At 45.5% G+C, this 24,963-nt stretch overlaps 1 protein-coding gene and 1 long non-coding RNA gene across 8 annotated transcripts in view; one reads left to right on the forward strand and one right to left on the reverse strand.

The window, feature by feature from the left end:
* JADE1 (jade family PHD finger 1) overlaps positions 1-21,265 on the forward strand; it is a 58,548-nt gene extending 37,283 nt beyond the window's left edge. For all 7 annotated transcript variants that reach the window (XM_043902415.1, XM_043902413.1, XM_043902412.1 and 4 more), the window contains exons 6-11: positions 803-1,014; positions 3,616-3,783; positions 4,989-5,105; positions 8,440-8,961; positions 13,998-14,115; positions 17,458-21,265. In XM_043902415.1, coding sequence (XP_043758350.1) covers positions 803-1,014; positions 3,616-3,783; positions 4,989-5,105; positions 8,440-8,961; positions 13,998-14,115; positions 17,458-18,368 — 2,048 coding nt within the window. In that variant the 3' untranslated portion in view covers positions 18,369-21,265. The remainder of the gene's footprint in view (positions 1-802; positions 1,015-3,615; positions 3,784-4,988; positions 5,106-8,439; positions 8,962-13,997; positions 14,116-17,457) is intronic.
* Positions 20,493-24,696, reverse strand: LOC122694112. Its single transcript, XR_006341117.1, has 2 exons — positions 21,948-24,696; positions 20,493-21,510 (listed from the first exon to the last, which is right to left on the reverse strand). It is a non-coding gene; the product is annotated as an uncharacterized LOC122694112 (long non-coding RNA).
* Positions 24,697-24,963: the final 267 nt, after the last annotated feature.

Consider the following 24,963-nt stretch of genomic DNA (forward strand, 5'->3'; position numbering starts at 1 on the left):
CTGATGACGTTTCTGTTGTTCCTTAGATGTGTTTTACTATTTTTTACAGCCTGTTTTTTCTTTCTTGCATGAGTGTTTTCATTGTAGGAAGTTTGGAATACATCCACAAATGGAAGAAACTAAAAGTCTTATCCCACCACTAGTTATAACCATGATAACCGCTTAAAGTTTAATTTTGGTCATTTCTTGCATAAGAATGCATTTTATTTGATTCACAAGGAGCTGTCTTTGCTTCAGGCATTGCTTGTATTTCTGTCTTTCATGGGTCTGATTAGCTTATGCATCTCAACTAGTAAATTCAGAGGGTGAGGAGGGATAAACCAGGTAAAAACATTTTGAGTATTCACAGTGAAATCTGTTCTCAGCACCATTTTAAGCTGAAAAAAATGGAATGTTTTTTTGAAAAAATAACCAAGCCATACTATACGGTCATGGTTTTGAAGTCTGTTACATGTTAGTTGTTATATATAATGTTGTAATGAAATGACAATCTAATGTATTCAATACTTAATATCCTTGAACCCTTTTGGGATTTATCTTTCATTTTTCTACCTTCCAGTGCTGTGTCTTCAGTACCTGATCATAAAGAACAAACTGTTGTGTGGATATGTCTTTCTGCCTTTTAGTTTACAGATCCTTCCTTGAAAGGGTCAAAGAGACATTCAACAGATAATATTTGGGACACTCAGGATACATTTGTTTATGATATTATTTATTCTCTGTGAATTCATTAGTATAACTAATATTATAATATTTATTCATATGGATTTATCAAAATAGGTTTGTGGCATTTTTCCTCCAGGAATGCCCGAGTTAGATGAATATACCATGGAGAGGGTCCTGGAGGAATTTGAACAGCGGTGCTATGACAACATGAACCACGCGATAGAGACCGAGGAAGGCCTGGGGATCGAGTATGACGAAGATGTCGTCTGTGACGTCTGCCAGTCACCCGATGGTGAGGATGGCAATGAGATGGTGTTCTGTGACAAGTGCAACATCTGCGTGCACCAGGTAGGTGGGCAGCGGGGCCCGGGAGGAAGCCACAGACAGGGTCGGGGACGGAGGACGTTTGCCCATCTTTTTCTTAATACCGGGTGTTTGAAGTATTTCTTGCTGCTTTTACAGCCAGGAGAATGGGATCCTGTATTAATTTTCTCGGGCTGCTCTAATAGAGTGTACCACCAGCTGGATGACTTAAAATGACAGAAATTATTGTCTTGCTGTCTGGACACTGGAAACCCGAATTCAAGGTGTCGGCAGGGCCACACTCCCTCTGAAACCCATAGTAGAGTCCCTCCTCAGCTCTTCTGGCTCCTGGCGGTTTGCTGACAGTCGTTAGCGTTCCTTGGCTTGCACCTGTGCACCACTCTGGTCTCCGGCTTTGTCATCGCTTGGCGTCCTCGCTGTGTGTCTCTGTCTTTACACTTAGCCGTCTTCTTGTAGGAAGACCAGTCACAGTGGATGAGGGGCCCTCCCTGTTCCAGTGTGAGCTCATCTTAATGGACTGCATCCGTTTTCTTCTGGGTTAGGACTGACTTTAACATAAACTTTTCGGACACAATTCAAAACGTCACTTTTGCTGACATCACAATAAACTGAGCCCCTTTTCTTGAATGTTATTTCCTGTCCTCCCTGATGTCAATAGGATTTGGTGGTTGCTTCAGTGAGGATGGGCATAGGGTAATTTAAAAAGCTTGGGAGACTCTCAGTCTTGACTCTTCTTTCATTTATTTTTTAATACAATAATAAAGTAATCTGTATTTCTGTGGGGACGTGTGTTCATATAATCTCTTTAAAAGACTATTCTGAGGTACTTGTTTGAGTTCACATGTTGATGCTGAGATGACTTGTGTGGGATGGTGGCTTGGTGACCTCTGGGGAAGAAGAATCAAGTTTGTGATTCTTGGTTGTCCTTCTGGCCGCCTCCTGGGGGTCCCTTCTGCCCGAGGACTTCACAGGCTGTGTGGCCTTAGCCCATCTCATCCTGATGACACATGAACCATAGTCTTTTGCTATTATAGCCATCTTGTAGCTCTGGATTTTCAGATGACCAGAGAGCTTTCCTTGGGACAATGGAGAATTCTCATAGAGGTTTTTTTGTCTCAACATCATGAGCATTGTGGCTACCATTTTGCTCCTTTGTTGTTCGTGCTATTTTACTTGGATGACATTTGGTTTTTTTTTTCCTTGCCAGTTTTACTTTTTCCCCCCTCATCCTGACAAAAGTTTTGTTTGAAAAAAAAGAGTTTTGCTTGGAAACTACTCATACCTCCTGTTTTATGAATGAGTCAACTGGTGTCAGGGTGGGCTTTTCAGAGTCGACAGTGGGTTACTGGCAGAGTTGAAACTGGAACTCCAGGGCGGGGGCTGGGGGGAGGGCTCTAGACACCCCACCCCCTGGCCTGGTCTTCTGTTCTTTTGGCCACACCACATTGTCTCTTAGTATTTCCTCGAGTTCCTTTTTCTTTTGAGATGTTCTTCATGACTTGTCTTTAAGGCATCCTTTGTTTAATCTTCTAATTTACTTAGACTTGTTTTTCCAGTAAAAAAGAAAAAATTACCTGTTCAAATGAGACTTTTTTCAGGAGTGCCTGATATAGACTTTTTTTGGTATTTGAAACCTTAGTGTCAGTTCTATAAAAAGTTTTGTCTTGTTTTGTTTTTCCAGTAAGTCTGTGTTGACAGTGGCTCATTCACGGCACGGACACATGCTCCTAAGCTCCAGGCTTAGTGTCACTTAACTCTGCTGCACTCACCCTGTGGTTTCCTTTTTGCGTCCTGGATATTCAGATTGCACAGTGGCTGTTTTTCCTGTCTGGAGAATTGGAGCTGTGTTACTCTGTCTCTCCACTTCCTGACTCGTAGTTAGTTCATTTAAGGATAAAGTTCTGAACAGTTTGGTGTTTTTAAACGGCTCTGACTGTGCCCCTGGTACCGTCACGGTTTTCTTCCTCCACTTCTTTGACGTTTGCCTTTTCTTCTTTGACCCATCTTAGTGGCTTTTAGTCGCCTCGAGTTCTGCAGTTACTGCCGTCCTGTGTGATTTGCCGTCTTATGTAAAGCAGGCTTTGTTTTGAACATCAGCCAAAGAGACCAAGTTCTTTTCTTGTCTAGAAGGTCTCATTTTTCTGCGCCTGTGGTGTTCGCTTGGGGTGAGGAGGTGTGGGGAGCAGGCTGGTAGAGTGTGCTCAGCCTGGGGATCCAGGCTGCCCCTTGGTTCTTCCTCCTGTCCGGAGGCGTCTCATGTAATCGCCTTGGGAGACTCGGCTGCTTTGTGTGTTCTCCTCACTCTGTCTCACCTGCATCGGTAAATCAGAGAGATGGCCTACCCCATCTAGCCCCGAAGAGTGTTTTGAGGATTTACTGACTAATATTTAGAAACTTGGTACAGAGGATATCTAGCTACACAGCAGATTTCTGTTAGACGTTTCTGTCCATGAGTGCTTCTCAGGCGCTCCTCCCAACCCCCCGGAGTGTGCGGCACCCACCTTTCCTGAAGGGAGTGGCAGTTCTCTTTGGTGGCAGTTCTTTCTAGGTGTTTAAAATTAATAGACATAACGGGAAAAACAACTCTCTTCTCTCTTTTCCTTGGGATGTGCGGTGTCTTCACAGGCCTGCTATGGAATCCTCAAGGTCCCAGAGGGCAGCTGGCTGTGCCGGACGTGCGCCCTGGGCGTTCAGCCCAAGTGTTTGCTGTGTCCCAAGAAAGGAGGAGCGATGAAGCCCACGCGCAGTGGGACCAAGTGGGTGCACGTCAGCTGTGCGCTGTGGATCCCGGAGGTGGGTGCCCTTCTGGGCGGCTCAGCTCCAGAGCCGGCGGCTGCTCGTTGTCACGGGGAGCCATTCATTAATTAGCAGGCCTCATCATAGCTGATCAGTAAAAAGACACCTGTGAATTGCTGCTCCTTTTTCCACCTTAAATTGAATCTGAAGCATACGGTCACCTGCTTACGGTGTGTACATTTGTAGAAATGTTAACTGGGAGCCACAGCTAGTTGGATTCCTGGGTGGAGGTGTTCAGGTTTGTCTTCAGATGCCGTTGCAGCTGACCCTCCGCTGCTCATGGGCTCCCAGGAGTTGACCCATGGCGTTCACGTTGTGGCCTTCCCCTGAGGTGGGCTGTAATCCCCTGGAGCTGGCGAACCATGCAGGCCACACAGTTGTGGTTAAAGAACCACTGCTCTAGGTCACATCTGTGTGATTTTTATTAAAATTCTTACTTAGCCTTGACCTTTTTAATTTCAGGTCTGGTGTAATTTATTTCAAGTCCCGGACCTTGACTAATTTAATTTGCATGGCTTACTCTGAGAATATCATTTGTGAGTCAAATTTTAGCATTTTTTGGTGTGTAATTTTGGTGCATTTTCCTGCTGAGGAAAAAAGTTACCTGAGTGATTTGAAGTGAGGCTTCAGGACTTTTGGGGTCTCACAGTTTGGTATTAACAGGATACAGTTCAGTGATCCAGGCCGAACACTGAGAGGGCACCTTATTTATCTTGGTAGTTTTCTGTTTAGTATGTAGTAAACATTTCTGATTGAGGAGAATGGTTTTTCTTGAGTGAGAGAGAGAGACTGATTTAAAAGCAGTCAGTATTTACTTGCTCAGTTGCTCACAATGTGTTTAGTATATTTAAGATGGATTTCCAGCCTTGACCACGTCTCTGTGGGCCAGAGGTGTACTCGCTTACCTTGTTCTGATACGTACACATCTGAGCTATCACTCGGGTGAGCAGTGAACGTTGGTATATCTGAATGTCTTTACAAACAGGATGTTTGCATCAGAAGAAACCCAGCCCCTCTCCCCAGGTGTGGAACTCGCCCCTTTCAAGTGGGATTTTACCTGTGCTAGGAGGGCGCGGGCCCCTTGGGATCCCCTGGTAGGAGAGTCGTGGGGAAGGCACACATCCTGAGGTTTCTCCTGTCTGTGCTCTGCCCTTGCCTGTCTGATGACCTCTGCCGCTCTGTCTTGCTGTGTCGGCCTCCAGGTGAGCATCGGCAGCCCCGAGAAGATGGAGCCCATCACGAAGGTGTCCCACATCCCCAGCAGTCGGTGGGCACTTGTGTGCAGCCTCTGCAATGAGAAGTTTGGGGCATCCATACAGGTAATCAGCTCAGTTGGGACAGTGTGCCCACCCTTCCCTGCATTGCAGGGCAGGGGTCTGTACTAACTCTCAGAGGGTTCGGAGATGGGACTGGACTCCAGGAAGCAGGGTGAGGTTCCCACAGCCCTCTGAGGTTGCTGGGGTGGGGGGTGCAGCCACACTCGGTATACACGTCTGTTGGTGGATTGTAACCGGAACACCAGCTGTAAGCATCACAGGACAGCTCAGAAGTCTGCCTGGGCTGCCCAGCAGTAACGTCTGTGCCTGTCTCTCCTTGCTGCCACAAGCCTGGGGTCGTGGGGACAACCCTGGGGATGAGCTGGAGGCTTGGCACTTGAGGGACAGTCACCCCCTTACCTGCTGAGGGACCCCGCCAGTGTCTGAGGTGTGCACGTGGGTTCCTAGTCCTGGTGCACTGTTTGGAATCAGCTTGGCATGCTGATGCTTTTATGTTTGGTAAAACAGGGACTCCTTGGAGCACCATTTGGGTCGGGGGCACCCCTGAGGTGCTGCTCCTAGGGTTCTGCACAGCCTGGATTTCTGATTTTTTTCCTTTTCTGTGTGTGGGAGGTGGGGTTGGGGTGGGGAGCCTGTTTGTAAAAATTGTGCCTGCATTTTCTGTGTCCATGCGCAGGCAAGCACGAAAGGTCATAATGTAGGAAGTATTAAGGAGAAGATATAGACGGCCTGGTGGTTTTCCGTGTTGTGTAAAACACTACTAGAGAAGTTAATTTCTGGGCCTTACATTTTTGGCATCTAGACAGTCTTAAGAGGTCTGAGGTGCTGTTCCACCAAGGTCTCCAAGTCCTGCCTGTGGCCCTGCTGGCTTCCTCCTGTGGGAGGTGCCCCCTTAGGGCCATGGCCTTACCCCCTCCTCTTCCGTCCTCCCTGCTCCTCCTCAGTCCCCGAGCTGCATCTTGGGGGCAGAGGTGTTGGTTCGGGGTGGTGGCTTCTCTCTTGATGCAGGAAACACGGCAGCTCAGTACACTGCACAAGCTTCGTCAGACCACCAGTTGCGGGTTTGAAAGAAATGACCTCATTTGACAAAATCAGTTTGTATTTTGGCTGATAGATATTCCTCTCGGTAAGGTATCCAATGAATGGTGGTTTTTAAAAAGTTTTCATTTTACACGCCAAGCAGTTGTGCTTTTCTTCATTATCACTTCCACTGGTGTTCAAGAATCCAAAATGTAACAAAAATATTCAGAGGGTGAGGCAGGAGACAGCTGGTGGGATTTGGCTGTGGACCTTGAAAATAGTGCAGATTTTTTTGTATGTGAATGGAATCTGCTTAAAACTAAAACATGACAAAAGCCTTTGGCCTGAGAATTGTATTCAGAGGACACGGAGGAGAAATTTTTTAAAAGCCACAAAGTAAAAAGGAAAAAAAAAAGACCTTGGAGCGGGTATATGTATGTGTGTATCGACTGCCCATGTGAACACTTTCAGGAAACACGCTGTGCAAACCAAGGAAAATGGAAATCGTTTTCTTCCGAGGTACCTGATGTTCTGAGGATAGAAATTGCACCCTTTACTGAGCAGGTCCTTCACTGATGCTTACAGGAGGCAGGCGACTGTGATCTATGCTTCTCTTTTAAACAGAGATGATAAAATGATGGTTTTTTGTTGTTGTTGCCATTGACCTCTTTTTCCCAGACATTAATTTGAAGGAGGAGAGGCCAAGGAAGTTTGATTTTTCATATCTTCACAAAATAGACTGATTTTATTAAAGAATTCCTGCCTGAGATGTCTGCAGCTGGAAAGACTCAGGCTTACGTTTCTGTAACATCTGTTTGCTGAGTCAACCTGAATGGGAAAACCCAGAGGAAGGCCATTTGGCGTCTTTACAAAGCCAAGCATAAATGTTCTGCTGTGGAGTGTTCCTCCTGCAGGTCGGGGCGCTGATTTAAAGTGTTGTTGGCGCCAAACACTGATAGTGTCTCCGTCGTCTGTTCCACTTTCCTCCCCTCTTGGCTGCCTGCTGAGGAGGAGGAGCACTTGGCCTTTTACTGATAGTGGCCAGGTGTGTGTGTGTGTGCTGCCACTAAAGCGGATTTCACACGTTGCTTGGAATTGAGGTTATTATTAAAGACAAAATTACAGATTTATGTTAGTTCATGTGCTTGAAGTGTGTACCCTTGGGGGAACTGATTTTCTGTGAAGCGAGCTAGATTTTCTGTACTTGAGGGTAGAAGAGACTTTGTCATAATGGAAGAAGTCACGACTGGTACTGAGTCCCCTCTTAAATGCTGAAGAATTAGGGGAAGAAGCCCCAGCCCCAGCCTCTGCAGTCTGTGATGATGCTGTGCAGGGCTCCATTGAATGACTTTAATTCAGCTTTTTGGCTGGCCCCAAGCCACTGGGTTGCAGGTTCTTCTCTTTTCTACAGCCCTGCCGCGCCCAGGATCACTTGGCCTCACACAATACCGTATTGCTTTTTAAGGGACTGGCTTCAGTCACCACCAGGAACCTCCTCCCCAGCATTCTCCCAGCACTGATCAGATGGGGACAAGTTAATCACTTTTCTCCTGCTAGGCCTCCAGCTTGCTGTGTGGATCAAAGGCACTACATGGTCCTCCTGGTGGGGCAGTGAGTGGGAGATGGGGCTGGGTAATGCCTGACCTCTGGGCTGACCTTCCTTCCACCTGCTGGCAGTAGGTCCCTCCAGGTTGCACTGCCAGGCGCAGTGCACCCAGGTCTCAGAGCTCGGCCTCATGGGCCTGGAGGCCTCTGCATCTGGCAGAGCTTCCCTAGGGTGCAGAGGCTAGTCTCCTGCTGTCTCTGGTTCCTTGCATCTCTTTGGGAGTTTTTAATTCACCTCCTGGGTCTTGAGTAACCCCCGCTGCTGGAAGGAGTGTGCCACCTGTGTTGGGCCTTGTCCTGGTGGGCACAGGAAGGGCCCCCATGATCCCGTAACATCTCTGACTAGTGTCCTCCTTCTTGAGGAGATTCTCACTACTCAGGCTTTTAATACACACATTAAAAAAACTCAGATTGATAAAACAAGTGAATGCCTCAGAATACACTCTGTGTAGTGAGAACATTGCACGTGCCACCTGTATAATTACGTCCGCCTTATGAGGTGATTCTGGATGCAGTTGCTTTTGTAAGAGAGTTACCGTTTGGTTAATGAAAAAAAGCCTCCTGAATCCTAAGCCATAGCTTATTTAAAACACGATTAGATCTGCCCGGGGTCATCCACGTGAAGCCTTCCTGTCCCTGAGTGTTCCAGGCGCAGCTCTTCCCGGGTGTGTGCGGGAGGCCAGGGTGCCCGCCGGCAGGGCTTCGGGTCCGGTCGCTCCCAACCCCACTTCTCGCTCTCTTTTCTCACCAGTGCTCCGTGAAGAACTGCCGCACGGCCTTCCACGTGACCTGTGCGTTTGACCGGGGCCTAGAGATGAAGACCATCTTGGCAGAGAACGACGAAGTCAAGTTCAAGTCCTACTGTCCGAAGCACAGCTCGCATCGCAAAGCCGAGGAGGGCCTTGGTGAGGGGACCGCTCAGGAGAATGGGGCTCCCGAGTGCTCCCCGCGGGATCCGCTGGAGCCCTTCACTGGCCTCGAGCAGAATCGGGAGGAGGCCCACCGGGTCAGCGTCCGCAAGCAGAAGCTGCAGCAGCTGGAGGACGAGTTCTACACGTTCGTCAACCTGCTGGACGTAGCTAGGGCCCTGCGGCTGCCCGAGGAGGTGGTGGACTTCCTGTACCAGTACTGGAAGCTGAAGCGGAAGGTCAACTTCAACAAGCCCCTCATCACCCCAAAGAAGGACGAGGAGGACAATCTGGCCAAGCGGGAGCAGGACGTCTTGTTTAGGAGGCTGCAGCTGTTCACGCACCTGCGGCAGGACCTGGAGAGGGTAATAATCGACACTGACGCCTTGTAGTGACCTAGAGAAGACGACGGCAAAGAGACGGCCGCTTGCCCAGAGCAAGGGACGGTAGCCGGTTCATTTACTCTCAGACCCTGTACATACCGCAGCATGAGGTGGTGTTGGTTCCATATATTATGGGCTGGGAAACTCGATGTACACACACGCAAGATGACCACAGAATGGGGAGCTTCTCTGGTTTAATTTTAAACACTTTCTTGTAGTTCTTAACTGTTCTTCTGGGAGATCACATGGGGTGTCTTTTTCCCTTCCTTCATTCTAGGGCCAGAGGGAACAGAGCCCCAGGGAAATGGCCAAGGGATGGGCTTAGAATTGTTGACAGGCTGAGAAGCCAGAGTGGATGTAATGGTGCGGGGGGTGGGGGCAGGCGGGCAGAGGTAGGGAGGTCTTTTGATCAGCCTGGGCAAGTTCAGGCTGCTGGTCACTGGCTCCCTGGCCCAGCCCTGCTCCTCGGCCTCCTCACGGGGCCTTCCCCCTTGCAGTCACTGAGCAGAGCAGGTGTGGGTGCTAGTGTGCGCGTCACCGCCACACCCGTGCGTGTCTCTTCCCCAGGGCTCTCCCGCAGCGAGGTGCTAAGTCGTCACTGAGGCTGTATGTGTTGTCTGTACGTGTGACTGTGTCCACGTGTCTGTGTGCTGTGTCTGGTGTGGGCGCGGGGTGGGACTGCTGGTGCACAGAGGCCTGTGATCTGACCCAGGAGCCCCTGGGCACGCTAGCACGCTCCGTTTCACGCTTCTGGATCACACTTCTGCCCGCAGCCTCCGCTGGCGGCACTTCCCTTCTGCTGTCGCCACGTTGTATCTCCCCAGCTCTCCAGCATCTCTGGAGTCCCCGTCCGGACCTCCTTTCCTGCTACAGGAATAATCAGGAGCGGGCTGTCTTTTCCCCCCGGCCTCCTGCTCCCTGTAGGTTGCTTTTGACTGAAGCTCACTAATTGGCGATGCGTCTCCGAGCACCTTCTGCGGCAGCTCCCGATTGCCCCACTGCCGACAGCCGGCTCCGATTAAATTCATTAGAGCACGGGAGATGAACGGAGGAGCAGCCTGTGCTGAAAGGCACCCAAGTGGCCTGAAACGGTTAATGCATCTCCCCCATGCACCTCACTTATTAGTGATTCACCTGCCTGGGAGAGAATCTGACTCAGAGCTGATTGGAAGTGAGAGCGTAGGCAACGAATAGGGATGCGTGGGAGAAGTACTGAACCAAAAAGCCCCGGCTCTCACGGAGACCAGCACTGACCTGGCAGAGGAGGCATGTCAGTGAGAGTACTGGTGGGCCTTCCTTAGAAGAGACCATTCTAGAGCCTGACAGTGACAGCCCACCAGGATTCAGGCAGGGGGAGGTGAGGGGCGCGGCATTGAGGCGCTCTTGCTCCCGTGCCCCCCCTGGTGGTGAGTGTGAAGAAGACCTCGCCTCAATCACAGGTCTGTGGGACCTTTTTGTTAGAGATGAGAAAAGGATTCAGAAGGATAAAGTGGAATCCTGGTGAGAAGCCTTGTCCCAGCCCGACAACTGCTGTACGTGGGGTTGCATGAGCTTTGGAGTCCGTCCTCAGGAGGGAGGACGAGAAGTCTGATGTTTGGACTGTGTGTGTCTCAATCACCACAGAATAAAAGTGTAGAAAACGCTTGTGGTGTACTAACTCTTCTGTACCTAAGATACTCAGATTAACACGCACTTGTAATTCTAAAGTTTTTTTTTTTTTTGAGTCATCACTGTTGCTTTTTAAGTAGAATGCCAATGATGTATGAGAATAGGGAATAAATCAGGATTTTTGTCTGTGTGGCATTACTTGCATTTATTTTAAAGAGTCTTTAAGATTTTAGGGCATATAGTGTCAGTTGAAAATAAGCTTATTAAAATGAAAACCATGTTTTACAAAATGTGCCACAAGGCCTGTTAGGGTGGAGGCTTTAAAAAAATGGAAATCTTGGCTGTGCTGCAGAGAGTACAGTTATTTGTAATTATAAACAGTATTGGGCAAAAGACTCATCAGAGCAGGGGTGACAATAACAAATCATAAATTTGTTTTCAAATAAGTTAGAGTGTTGGGTAATTCACACACTAGCTAGGTAGTGTAACTCACACTAGGTAATCAACATTTCATAGTGGTTAATATGAAGGAGCAGGATCAAGGCATGTGGTCCCTTCAGAACTGACAAGTGAGTAGGCCTCATTAGAAATGCAGACAAGCTGAGTGATAATGGTGGTGGTTCCTGCAAATACACAATTTGGGGGCGCCTTGCACACCTGGGTTCCAGTTCTGGACCAGACAGGTGACAGGAATGGACTCCCAACGGTGTGGGAACCTGAAGACACGATTGCCGATGTGGTGGGTGCCATGCCAGGTTGCCAAGGCTGCCACTTCACTCTGGTGGGATTGCTCTCCCCCAAAACATTGTCTTCTGAAGGAAGCACTAAATATGAATTCAGCAGCAAAAGCAGTACTTTGGTCAGATAAGAATGTGCCACCTCTGCACTGGGGCAGTGAAAACAGCAGGTCCTGGGGGACTGTTCTGCCCAACATGCGGTGGGATGGTCACTTTTGACGTTCTGATAGAGGCTACAGTTGTCCATGAAAGGCAAGTTAAGCTCTAATGTTGCAAGCAGTGATTGGGATTCAAGAAAACTTGAGATCATTGTTGGGGTCCTGAGGGCAGTGGTTCTCCGCATGTGGCCCTCAGCCTGCGGCAGTGTGACCTGCTGACTTTGGGACCCCGCCTCTGACTGCAGAGATTCCGGATGTGGAGGCCAGCATTCTGTGTTTTAGGGCCCTTACATGATGGGAAGCTCTGCTTTGTGTCCTGGGTTTAACATGGTATGAGATCTGGTTTTGGGTACCACCTCGCTGGCGACTGGGAGAAGATGGAGGGGAAGGAAGTCCTGTCTAGTGGGGCACAGAAAGGCCAGGCAAGGTGTGTGTCTTGACGGAGCCTCAGTTCAGTTCGATATACAGGGGCTGCTAAAAGAGAGGTGAGGTTTAGGGCACTCACTGTTCTACTGTGGCCACCCAGGCCTGGGTTATTCAGAGGCTGATTTTTCCAATAGAAAACCCTGGGGTCATAGTTAGATGTCTCTCTCCTAGATCATGGGGAATGGAAGTGTGGTTTTCCCACTTAGCAGCCAGGGTGGACATCTTTGCTGGGAGAAGTTGCAGACACCGAAGCTAAATTTCAGTAATAGAGTGCAAGTTCTCTATTTCCATTGACAATTTTAAAGAAAAAGAGATGTATCTCTGTTGTACATCTGACTTAAATAGAAGAGTAACCTTATCTACTACTGGGCTGTCAGAGAATTTACCTTTCCTATCTCTGCAAGTTGGGTTCCCTGTCTTAATGTCTTCATTTGTTTTTCAGTAATTAATGAGCCTGTAATAAGGATCTCAGTTTGACTCCTTCCTCTTTTTGAGCTTTTACTCTTAATCTTCTCTGGGTGGAATATTTGTAAAGAGAATCTCACCCACTGCCTACCTCCATCCCCAAACTGGTCAGAATTCTTAAAAAGGACACCTACTTCCTGGCCTGGGGTGTGAGGCTGTCAGAATGTGTTTTAACCAGGGTGAATGACACTGAAACAATATTTACTCTGAGACAGGCTGATTTTCTTTGCAATTACTTTTATTAACAAGTGTTAGAAAATTCCTAAACAAATAGTGAATCATTTCGGATCAAGAGAAGCCTGACTTGGTGTTTCTGCTGTTGGCCAGGAAATTACACCATTTATGATGTGTAAAATGCAAACGTGAAAGCCAGCTGACCTTGTGTCCTTTTGCAAAGGAGGCTGCCTTTAACACAGCTGGGGAAGAACAGATGGAATTGTGAGGGTTCTTTAGGGGCGGTGTCTGAACATAAGCCAAAATTCAGGGTTGTGTGTGTCTTGTTGCCACTCGCTGCCAAAAGATGAGTGACCTTCGAGAAGGTGATGGGATGGGACTGCCCAAGTGGTGGGAGAGTACAGTTGTGCCTTTTTTCTCGGTCTTGCCACTGAGCTTAGTGGGATGGTATTGTCCACATCTTGAAGACAGATTTAATTGTGTATCTGGTGTGTTGCATTTGACATTTGTGTTTCCAGGCCCGTGTAAACTGATTGGGTTTACCAATAAGTTTTAGGACTGAGAGACTGAAGGGAGTTTATTGACTAAGTTATTAAATTTGACTCTGTATTGACTGATCATAGGTGGCTTTGAAAAAGGGGAACACATTTGTTGATTGGTTAGGATAGGTTAATGAGGATATGCATGCAGTCCCCCAGTGGCTGCACATCAGATGCCAAGTGGAGCGCGTGGCGCTGGGCTCTTTCTGTTACCGACGGATGGATCAGGAAGCAGGCAGTGTCAGTGTTTCCAGCGGTGATGCAGACAGCAGGCCTTGAGATGCTGCTGTAGCAAATCTGTGGCAAAGCAAGGACCCTCCCTAGGTGTTTGCTCTGTAGGAACAAATTAGCTACCTGTAAACTCCAAGGTATTTCAGAGAGCTCAGTGTCCAGTTGATGGAACTTCACTTGGATTCTTGGTGACGACTTGGCATGCTAGTGGGCCCCACGCAAGAATGTTTTTGTGGGGGGCTCTTCCCTGTAATGGTCCTTGACCTAGTTGCATCTTCAGAAGATGCTTGATAAAGTGCAACTGGGGTGGCTTCTGAACTGCTCTAAAGCTTCTGACAGAATTCATGGGAGGATATCGGGGGTGACGAGCAGAGTCCTTTGGCAAGAGCTGGTATGCCTGGCCTTGGACACCGCTGGGTGTCTCTCTGCTGGGATGAGCCGATGGCCAGGCCGTTGGCCCGGTTTGGTGTTGGGGGCATGGCTCCCTCCTACAGGCCCTTTCTGTGGTACTTCTTAGCATCCCAAAGGGAGGTCAGAGATTACATAAAACATTTATATTTTGATTTCAAGAGTCAGTCAAGGACCTAGTGGGACACATTTTCGCCCCCCCCAGGTTTAAAAAAAAAAGTACTGTAATAATGTATATTGCTCACTTAGAATCTTTATTCTCTACGTTCCAGGTTCGGAACCTCACTTACATGGTGACCCGCAGGGAAAAGATTAAACGATCTGTGTGCAAAGTCCAGGAACAGATATTCAATCTTTACACTAAGCTTTTGGAGCAAGAAAGAGTTTCAGGTATGCATTAAGCCCTGGTAGGTCAAACAACAGGGCAGGGGTTTGTAAGCCATAACACTCTGTTAAGGGGGAAAAATATGCTAGTGTCTTTTTAATTTTCTTTTCTACTCTAGAAGAGTCAAAAGGAAGGCTTTTGTTGTTGAGGGAAGTCTCAGGCATTTGAGGCACTGTGGTCTAGGGGACGGGGCTATGGGTTCAGCCTCATGGGTTAAATCCTATATTCCCTACTTACAAGCCCAACACAAGTGAGTCTAAAGTTTGAGTCTCTTCCATTTCCTCACACGTAATGTTGGGATAAGATCTCCAGCTCCCTCCTGGGAAGACTAGTGTGAGACTCAAAGAGCAACTTATGTGTTGTAAAGCACTTGATAAATGTACAGTGTCTTGGCGATACCTAAAAAGATGTATTGATTATCTAGCCTTTGGGTCTACCTGTAACATATGGTAAATATACCTAGGATTGGGTACTTAACGCACACATCCACGTTTAGATAACATTTACAGTGGATTATTTTGGTGTAATTGGAATTTTGAATATTTTTGAGATTCCACACAAAGTATTTAGTGCCACCTATTTTTGCATTTCCCTGGCAAAGAAAAAAACTAAGATATGGACTTCCTTCTCTTTGGAGAGCACTTCAGTAACTTTGAGATCAAGTGCATAGTGGGGCAAGTTGTTGAACCTCTCTGAAGTCTGTCCATCTGTAAGAGGTTTGGTCCAGAATTCTGGCCTCTGAAGGCCTGTAAGTGCTAACATTCTGTGCTCACAAGCCCCAGAAAGCAGGTATTATAAGGATTTCAGAGGAGGAGGAAGAGTGCTGAGTGTGTAGACCTACCCAGGTCTTGGGAGCTCGTATCTTCTCTTTGCACGGCTTTCCTTGTGCACAGTCAACCGGCTTACTCTAACCTTCTGCTTTTGTGGCTTTGTACAAATAATATGAAACATGGACTCAACAAAGAAATAATCGTAACCTATTATGTTGACATTCTGGGTTTACCTGAAACTATCTGGATATATGTGACCAGAAGTAACTGGTCAGCTGAACAAAGAGGAAAAAAAGCTTGGCAAGTTTTAAGAGATATCCTTGTTTTGATACCACTAACTTATTTAATAATTTTATCCTAGATAATTTCCTTTGCAAGAGTAAATATTCCCCAAATCTGTCAAGGTTATATCAATAGCTACATTTGTGAGCTCAGTTTTAAAATTTTTGAAATAAAAATTTTCAGGTAGAGTATCGTAAATATTGGGTTGACCAAAAAGTTTGTATTTTTTTTTTCATAAGATGGTGCAGAAAAACCCAAAAGAACACTTTGGCCAACCCAGTACCAGCAGTTTGATTCACCAAAGTGAACTTATGTCTCATTATTCCTACTTGAATGCGAATAAAAGAGGGGGCCCTCCCTGCCTGTGTCCACTTGGCTGGTGTGGCGTGCTGTCCTCCAGCAGAGGCCCAGGATCGCCAGCACAGCCGTGCCCACGGAGTTTTGCTCCTGGAGGGCTTTCTCTGACTTGCTGGCCCTTATGTCATGAGTGATTTCCAATGAGTGAGTTTGCCTTGGAAAATAAGCTGTAAAAGGAAGCTGTAAAGAATACTTTCATCTGATTCTACTTGAGTGATTTCTTACAGATATTGTAGGGCATTTTTGTTTTTTTGTTTGTATTTCATGGCAGCGTTTCTTTGGGGAAGTGGTTGAGCCTCTGAAGGTTAGGCAGTGGTCTGTGTAACAGCTGTGATGCAGGCCTCCGTTCCAAAGTCCCTCTGCCGTTCCACAACAGGAATGGGGGGCGGGGTCCTCCTGCCCCCAGCTGACTGGCTGGCAGCCATGTCCCAGGGAGTGAAGTGGAAGCCCCTTAGGATGCCTTTTCTCCCCTTTCCTTTTTCCAGTTTTAGACTTTCAGTTGTGTTCTCACTTGTGCCTCACCTGATCTACCTTTTGAGAGAGAGGATTCCAAATGAGGCAGAGCAGATGGCCGTGACTCGAATGTGTCCCCAGGGTCCATGTTGACTCTGCTGTGATTCTGGGATGGGCAGGGCCGTTCTGCTTGGGTGAGTGTCCTCAGTGGGGACGGTGCTGGTGGGAGTCATGAAGCAGAGGCTCCTCAGAGGCCTGGATCCCGAGTCACGATGGAAATCAGAGGACAGTACCTCTTACCTTTTTATTTTCCCACAGCAGGTGACTGAGTTAAAGACATACAAATGTGGTGTGAAGGTTGACCGTAAGTTTGGTTACTGAGAAAGCAGGCATTTCTGAAGCAGCAGATGGGAAAAGCCCCTCCCCTGTGGTCATGGTGATTCTCCCATTAGAGTTGCTAGCTCATTCTGTCTACATGCGATTGTCCGTTCCTGCTCAGCAGTAGGTTCACATGGGCTCCTGTGCTACTCTGGACGAAACCTCGTTTCCTGGTGGCTCATGGCTCAGAGAATATGACAACTGTTTTGAGGCTCTGGAGGCTTCTGCAGGAACATGGTCCTTCTGATGAACTCTAGCACGTTAGGGATTTACCCAGTATTTTTCAAACTGGGGGTTACAGTTTGTTACTGGGTTGTGAGATGCATTTTAGCAGGTCAGCACCAGCATTAAAACAAGTGAAACAGAACAGAAAATGTCAGAGTGCACGTCAGGTGATGAAGGCTAACATGGTTGCGTGAAAAGTGCACTTTTACTGGGTTATGATTGTGCAACTTAGTTCTTAATGTGACTTGCATAAAAAGTGCTTGAAAAACACCAATTTAACTTATCCTTGTTTAGATGATAATTCAGTTTAATTCCACCAGTGCTGTACATATAATGAGTAAACATATGTACTCTGTGTCAAGAATGATTTTAAACACCTTCCTTTATTCATTTCACAATTTATGTGTATTTATCCTCATTAGAGCCCTGTGAGGGATAGATAACTTGGAGAAAGCAGCTTAACAGCCCCACTCCCTGCCCCTGTGGTTGTGCTGCTCCCAGGCGGCAGGCAAGGCAGGTGCTGAGACCGGGTGGTGGTGGAGGCTATGCTTACTTGACCATGGAAAGATTCTGCAGTAAATCACATATGAAAATCAGATCAGTTATTTTGTTTGAAGGCAAATGTATTCCTTGAAAAGACAGTTTCATGAAAAAAATTACGTGAATTTAAGCTGTTTTAGAAAAGAGCATCTAGAGCATTCAGATTCTCAAGGCAGGTAGTATCTTTACTATAAAAACCAAATTTTTACAAACTGGGTGGTTGTATGTTGTACTGTTGGGGTGGGAAGTCTGTATTAGTGGGCCATGCTAAGGGGTCTAAGATTTTATTTTTCTGGATTTGCTTCTGCTGTAATTTCTTTTTCTCTGGTTTTATGTTCACAGGTGTGCCTTCTTCCTCTTGCTCCTCCTCCTCACTGGAAAACATGCTTCTGTTTAACAGTCCTTCTGTGGGCCCTGACGCTCCCAAGATAGAGGACTTGAAGTGGCATTCTGCGTTCTTCAGGAAGCAAATGGGTACTTCCTTGGTTCACTCGCTGAAGAAGCCCCACAAGCGAGATCCATTGCAGAACAGCGCAGGGAGCGAAGGCAAAACCCCGCTAAAGCAGCCAGACCTGGGGGGCAGAAGGGAGGGGACAGTGGGCCCAGAGAGCTTTCTGGGTTTTGAAAAGACCTTTGCAGAAGCACGGCTCGTATCAGCACAACAGAAAAATGGCGTGGTGACGCCAGACCACGGGAACAGAAGAGACCAACGTTTTCATTGTGACCTCAGCAAGGGAGACTTAAAGGACAGACCTTTGAAACAGAGTCACAAGCCTCTGAGGTCCACAGACGTGTCCCAGAGGCACGCGGAACACGCCAGAGCTGCCGCCTCCCCTGGGGCGGGGCAGTCAGCGCCGGGCACGAGGAAGGAGGCGGTGCCCAAGTGCAACGGCTCCCTCATCAAAGTGAACTATACCCAGTCTGCAGTCAAAGTGCCTACAACACCTGCCAGCCCAGTGAAGAACTGGGGCGGATTCCGGATTCCAAAGAAGGGGGAACGGCAGCCGCCGGGAGACGCCCCGGAGGGGGCCTGCCACCAGCACTCAGACTACCCCTACCTGGGCCTCGGCCGAGTCCCAGCCAAGGAGCGGGCCAAGAGCAAGCTGAGGCCCGACAGCGAGAACGACGGGTACGTCCCCGACGCGGAGCTGAGTGACTCAGAGAGCGAGGCCTCGGAGAAGAAGTGTGTCCACGCCAGCAGCTCGATCAGCAGGAGGACAGACATCATCAGGAGAAGCATTCTGGCCTCTTGATGAAACGGGCATGATGGTGCAGGAGACGGGAGCTCTGACACGGGGGGACGAGTGGAAACCCATCACTCCTGAGCGACACAAATACATTTACTTGCAATTCTGATTGAATTTCTTTTCAGAGTCATTTATAAATCATTGTTGTGAGAAGTGTGTTATTTGCAACTTGTTGAGGAAACACAAGAGTAGATTGTAAGACACTGCTAAGACTAGAGGCTGAATTAAACACTAAAATAAGAATGGATGAAGTAAGTTTCTAAAGAGGGCTAGGCTGAACTAAGCCTCACGAGTGCTTACTGCCCTCTGTATCCTTCCCAAAGCACAAACTCTTAGTTACCTGAATATACGGAATCAGAGATGGTTCTTGAGAAACCCTCACGAATCATTTAATAGCCCATAAAACTTATTTTCTAGGACTGTGGTGGATCTTGAAATCATATTTATACTTTGGCCCACGGACTGTTTTGTTGCATTGTAGTATACAGGCAGTAGCTCTGAAGCTTCAGTAATTCTAGGGGATTCATGTGTAAATATAGCAGATGAGGGAAGAGAAAAGTTTTAAAAAGGTCATTACCGGAAGATCTGAAGGTACAGGGTAGAGCTGCCGGAGCTTGGAGATTTAGGGTAAATGGAAGAAGCAAGGTCCTGCTGCTGGCAGCTCTTGACTGTGTTCTGGCAGGTGGAGAGTGAAGCCATCACATGATTCCATCCATGAGAAAGGGCACTTGAGGTCCCATCTTCACCAGTCCTCTCGACCTTTCTCTTCCCTAACCACTGCCTTCTGGGCCAGCTTGGGATTCCGCTGGCCATTGGCAATACCTGGCCACCTGGCTTCCAACAACACAATGGCTGTTCAAGTTTAAGCAATGAACTTCCAGACTCTGGTGACTCATATTTCCAGAGCCAACCACTAGTGCATATGCTGGGCAATCCGGCCTTCCAACGTGAATGGATTCCTTGGGAGAAAAAAAAGAAAATGAAAAAAAAAAAAAAAAGGAAAAAAACCCCAAATAGGTTATATTTTAAAAATAATAGAAAGGCAATAAGTTGCGATAACCTCTTAACCCTTGACCAAGTTTATACAGGAAAGAGATTGAAGTGTAACAGGTTTTCTGGAGTCAGAGTTCTAAGCTCTAATTCGTAACTTGGACTTTCTGATTGCAAATGGCAATAACTAGTAAGTTATCAGCAATAATAAATTTAGCATTAAATTTGAGTACAATGTTCTGTTTTTGCACTCACTGCAGTGCGTTTTGTATTAAGACAGTGGATAGTGTTAAGGTCCTGTTAATTTTCTTTGGAATTCAATGTAGTTGTGAATCAAACTTAAAAGAAGGAAAATTAAAAGTAGCAATGAGATTTAGAATTATGGGCACTTGGAACAAGCCCAACTTCCCCTAAATTATCCCTTAGTTTGTTAATACCAGTACTCAGATTCCTGATTCATTTATACATTTATTTCCATGTGGCAGGGACATTCTGATACTTAACGAGTGATGCTTTGAGTTCTGTAGTAGTTACCTTTCAAGTCTTCCAGATGACTGTCAACAAGGAAAAAAGGCTTATTGAATTCCATCTTGCTATGCAAGTTTTATCAGATGATCAAATAGTAGATCTGATACATCCCCATTGTATGTATGACATTTTCAAACTAAGTCTTAACTTTTCAAATACATTTTAGTAACTGATTCAGGGGAGGGGAAAGAATGACCCAGGTTTTTAGATTGACTATTTTTGAGCTATGGGGCTCATTTTTCAAAGAATGTTGTCCAGATAAACTGTTGCTACAGATATTAGAAGTTTCTTATGAATCCAAGTTGTACATTAACTCAGCATAATTTAAAAATCAGATTTTTTTTTCGTTGCATATGAGCAAGAAACCTTTTGCTGGATACAGAAGAAGGTGGACTCTTTACAGTTCTTTTTTGACTACAGCAACAGCTCTGGGTGAGAGTAGGATATATAGAGGGATAATCTGTCAAGCCATAGAAAGAAAATCTAAATTCTAGTAAGTCTATGACCTCTCACCATTTATAAGAGGTACCAGATTCATTTGCACTATTAGGAATGCTAGTTTTGTGCAAAAATAATGCCTTACCTGTTTTTTCCCCACATTTAGGTTGAAAAGCTTTCAAACGTTCCAAGTTATGCTGAACCAAAAAGAAAACAAAACAAAAATAAACCCCACACAAAAACAAAACACACAAACACAAAAAGCCCACACTTTTAATTCCTGCTTCGAAATGCAAATGGTACAGTTTCTCTGACAGTGTAATGACAGCTCTGTAAGTCAGTTTCACGTCCTGCTGGGAACTCTGAGGTGTATGAGCGGCAACCAACCCAATCTGCCCACTTGCACTCTGAGTATGGAACCATTTGCTCTTCTTTTCTTCTTTTTTTAAAGCTTTATCTTTCCGTGTGCATCCTGACCAAGAAATATCTTTGATTATGATCAATGTATTATGTCAAAAATGTAGGCTAGTTAAACTTTTGTAAAGTTGCCTGGAATGTCATTTGTTAGGTTATAAACACAAAATCTAAATGAAGGGTTATATGTGTTGTGTACAAATCTTAATTATTTTGAAATGGACAAACTTGTCATTACATTTGTAACCTTGTACAGAGGATTTTTCACTATGTGCCTAGCTTGGTGTCCATTCAGCTAAAATTGGGTAAAAAAAAAAAGGTGCATGAAGAGTTAAAAATCAGAATTAAACAAAAAGTATATGTAGAGATGACTATTTTATATTACATGGCCCAATCCTGTATTTATTTCTACCCCCTTTTTGAAAGTATTTATAAAACTAGTTGAGGACAGCTGTATTTTTTTGTTGAACTATTTAGTAGAATTTGTGCCTTTTTGTCTGTATGTGAATAAATGCTGTACATTTTGCAATACATTTTAAAGTGTCGTTTGAAATCTAGTTTTGCTAAATACTTAGATTTACATGTACCCAGTGTCTCCTGTGATGGTGCGTGTCGGTTGTCTCACTGGCATGAAGACTGCTGGGTGCATGACAAGACCGGACGAGCACAGGCTCACGGAGCTGCTTTCTGGTTCAGCTTTGATGGTGACACCCTGACAAATCAAGGTCTGATCTTGGTGTCCCGTCGCCGGAGTTCTTAACAGAATACAATGTTGGATCTGAAAACAACCAGTTGAAGCAACTTAGTCAGGTTGGAGACATGTGGGTTTAAAGGCTAAGCTGTAGTTGACCAGCCACGTGACCTTTGCTAAGTCACCTAATGGTTATAAGCCTCAGTTTTCCTGTCTGTAAAAAGAAGAGGGACATCCTACCATCTCCTCGGGGTTGCTCTGGTATTTAAAGCAAGCTCATGGAGCATCTCATAGAAGGCATGCAGTAGGCAGTTAGTAAATGTTTGGCTGTCATGTTTATGATTAGGAATAAGAAACTTATTTCTCCAACATAATGTTGACTGGTAAGCCTTCTAAGGCAAAAAAAATACATGTTGCTCCTGAATGACAGGGAGACTGTTAAAAATTATTTTTCAAAGAACGGTTTCATTAAATGCATTATTTTGATCACAGAATTCCACAATATTATGGCAAAAAACAGATACCTCCATTCTTTACAAAGAAGATCACAGCATCAGGCACTGGCAGTACTGGGGCAACCCCAGTTGTTGTTTCCTAGTCTGGTGTTCTCTCTGCTGGAAACAGTCTTTACTCAACCTCTACATGGAGGCATTAGCATGTAATGCAGTGCACCTCTGTGCTGGGAACAGCAAAAGAGGTGAGGGTGACACAGAGATGAATTCTCATATATATTATGATGAACAGGAGACAGCAGGGTAGTAGTACAATTCCTAGTTAAAACTTTTGTGAAACTGGCCAGTGGTGTTTTTTTTTTTTTTTTTTTAATAATAACATGAATTGTTCATCAATTTGGCTAAATGCTTATTTCTCCTTGTTCCTCCTTAGTGACTATTTACTTCCGTGTTGCTTGCTCTGAGTAAGACCCCAGAGAGAAATAACTGATTCTTCCTACAAGGTCTTCAAGTTGAATAACCACAATGGTTCCCAAGGGAAATGAAGTCCCCAAGAGCCAAAGGAAGGGCCTCTTGCTGGCAGCTGTGCAACATGTGATGCGAAATGTGGCGCCAGGGACCCGTGTCCGCGGTTTTACTCGGATCACTCAGAAAACAGCTAGCTCTGAGACATTCGCCATCTGCAGCAAACTGCGATGAACTTCAAGGTCAAAAACTTCAGTGTGGTTTCCCTTCAATGTTCAGAGCTGCATCTGATGATGTACCCTGGCCTGGGGGAGACCAGACCTTTGACTGAAAAAGAAGGTAAAAGCAAGTGTGTTATCTGCTTCCTCGACACTGACTGTTCCCTGGGCTGCTGAGTGGTGTGGCCGCGGTCCAGCCTTTCCTGAGTTCTAGGGGACCGCTTGTCAGGCACTTCCTCTTTTGACGTGTGCAGGTGCTTGAGATTTGGGAACTCACCCTTTTTCTATACCCTGCCTTAACAGAATGCCATCCAGGCCTGGAACCTATGTGTATCTCTCCAACTCCCGTAGCCCAGTGGTGATCTCGGTGTACATATTACACAGAGTATCTCTAGTGTTTCTTGCTTCTTGTTTCCCACTGCCTGCTGCCGTATGGTTCAATGGCATTTCTTGCCTGGATTACTGCAGCAGCCTCTATCTGGCTTCCTTGATTCAAGTCTTGCTCCTTCCAGTTAGCTGCAGCCTTGCCAACGCCATCTCCATAGTGATAACTTCCACAGTAATAACTGACTTTATCATGCCACAAAGTCATCAGAGGACCTCCAGACTCCTGCAGATGGTTACCCAGGGCTTGTCAAACGACAGAAGCACTGCTGGGTATTTTATGTGCATTACTTTATTTAAAGTTCACAGCATGACAAGCAGGGATTAAGCAGCGTGCTCAGGGTCGGTAGGTGGTAGAACCAAGCGTTTCCAGTCTCCAGCCCCAGGACCCTGCTGCCTCACAGAATAAACTCATCTATTCACATAGATGAGTTTGTGTGTTTTTGAGTATACGAAGAATTTTATATGTGAACTTTCATGAATTTCTATAAAGAAAAGCTAATTATCTTGGTTTAAAATACTATGTTAATATACTGGTTGAATGACTATGAACATAACACGATATATTTGGCTTGTGGTCAGTTAGTTCCTGCCTTCTAGGGAGAATGGGATTAGATACTTTAGTGTCCTATACATTTGTAGGACACACATGCACACACATTTACAGATATAAAATATATGCATATATGATAAAAAAATAGCACTTTATCAGGAATGCAAAGAATAATTTTCTCTATATCCTGACACATTACTTGGAAAGTTAAAGAGAATCACCTAAAATCACTGTTTCTTGACAATGACGGCAATTAAAACTAATGTTTTAAAACTTTAGATTGACACTATGCAAAACCTTCAAATCAGTATTATTGTGATATAAAGTAAATAATCTGGTTAGCTTTCATAAATAAGTAATGCCAAATTAAATAAGCAAAGGTAAAAGAAGAAAGTATACCATCCTTCCTAATGTATCACTGATTTATCCCAATATTCTCACTACTACTTGGCTTATATAGTCTGAATCTTAAATATGACATTTATTAATTATGGGTTAAGTATGGTTATTTTACCTGTTAATCTGGCTGATGATTCTGATTTCTGGATTAGAACCATGTGAGACAATTTCTTCACAAAGAAGATCTTTTCTTTGGTGTTTTTCCTCCTCTGTGTAGTCTTTCCTCTGTTTCTTGCTCATTTTGGCTCTACTTCAGCTTTACGGTTTGAATTGTTTCTCTTTTTCATATGAAATGCTGGTGGGCATATCTTTGCCTCAAATAGTCCCAAATACTCAAAGTAAGTAAATACCTCTCAAACACCATGCTTTAAAATGCCATGCTTATTTTGACTCAGGAAATCATACACTATTGTATCAACCACTTTATAAATGCTAAACACAATTTAACATATATTTATTATTTTTTGGTAGCTATTTGGTAAATAATTTTTTTTTTGGTGAAACTGTTACCACCTATGAAAAGAAATCTATCAGTATGTTTTTGAATCTGTCTCCTAAAGCAAAGGAAATAAACCAAAAATAAACAAATAGGACCTAATTAAACTTAAAAGCTTTTGCATAGCAAAGGAAACCATAAACGAAAACAACCTACTGAATGGGAGGAAATATTTGCAAATAGTATGGCCAATAACACAACAATTCAACAGCATCAATTCTTTGGCATTCAGCCTTCCTTATGGTCCAACTCTCACAGTTGATGCTTTTGACTGTGGTGTTGGAGAAGACTCTGTCCCTTGGACAGCAAAGAGATAAACCAGTCAATCCTAAAGGAAATCAACCCTGAATATTCACTGGAAGGACTGATGTTGAAGCTGAAGCTCCAATACTTTGGCCACTTGATGTGAAGAGCTGAAAAAGACCCTGATGCTGGGAAAGACTGAAGGCAGGAGAAAAGGGCGACAGAGGACGAGATGGTTGGATGGCATCACCGACTCAATGGACATGAGTTTGAGCAAGTTTCAGGAGTTACTGGCAGACAGGGAAGCCTGGTGTGCTGCAGTCCATGGGG

The sequence above is a fragment of the Cervus elaphus genome, chromosome 5 (assembly GCF_910594005.1).
Source record: "Cervus elaphus chromosome 5, mCerEla1.1, whole genome shotgun sequence".
In the NCBI taxonomy this organism is placed as follows: domain Eukaryota; kingdom Metazoa; phylum Chordata; class Mammalia; order Artiodactyla; family Cervidae; genus Cervus; species Cervus elaphus.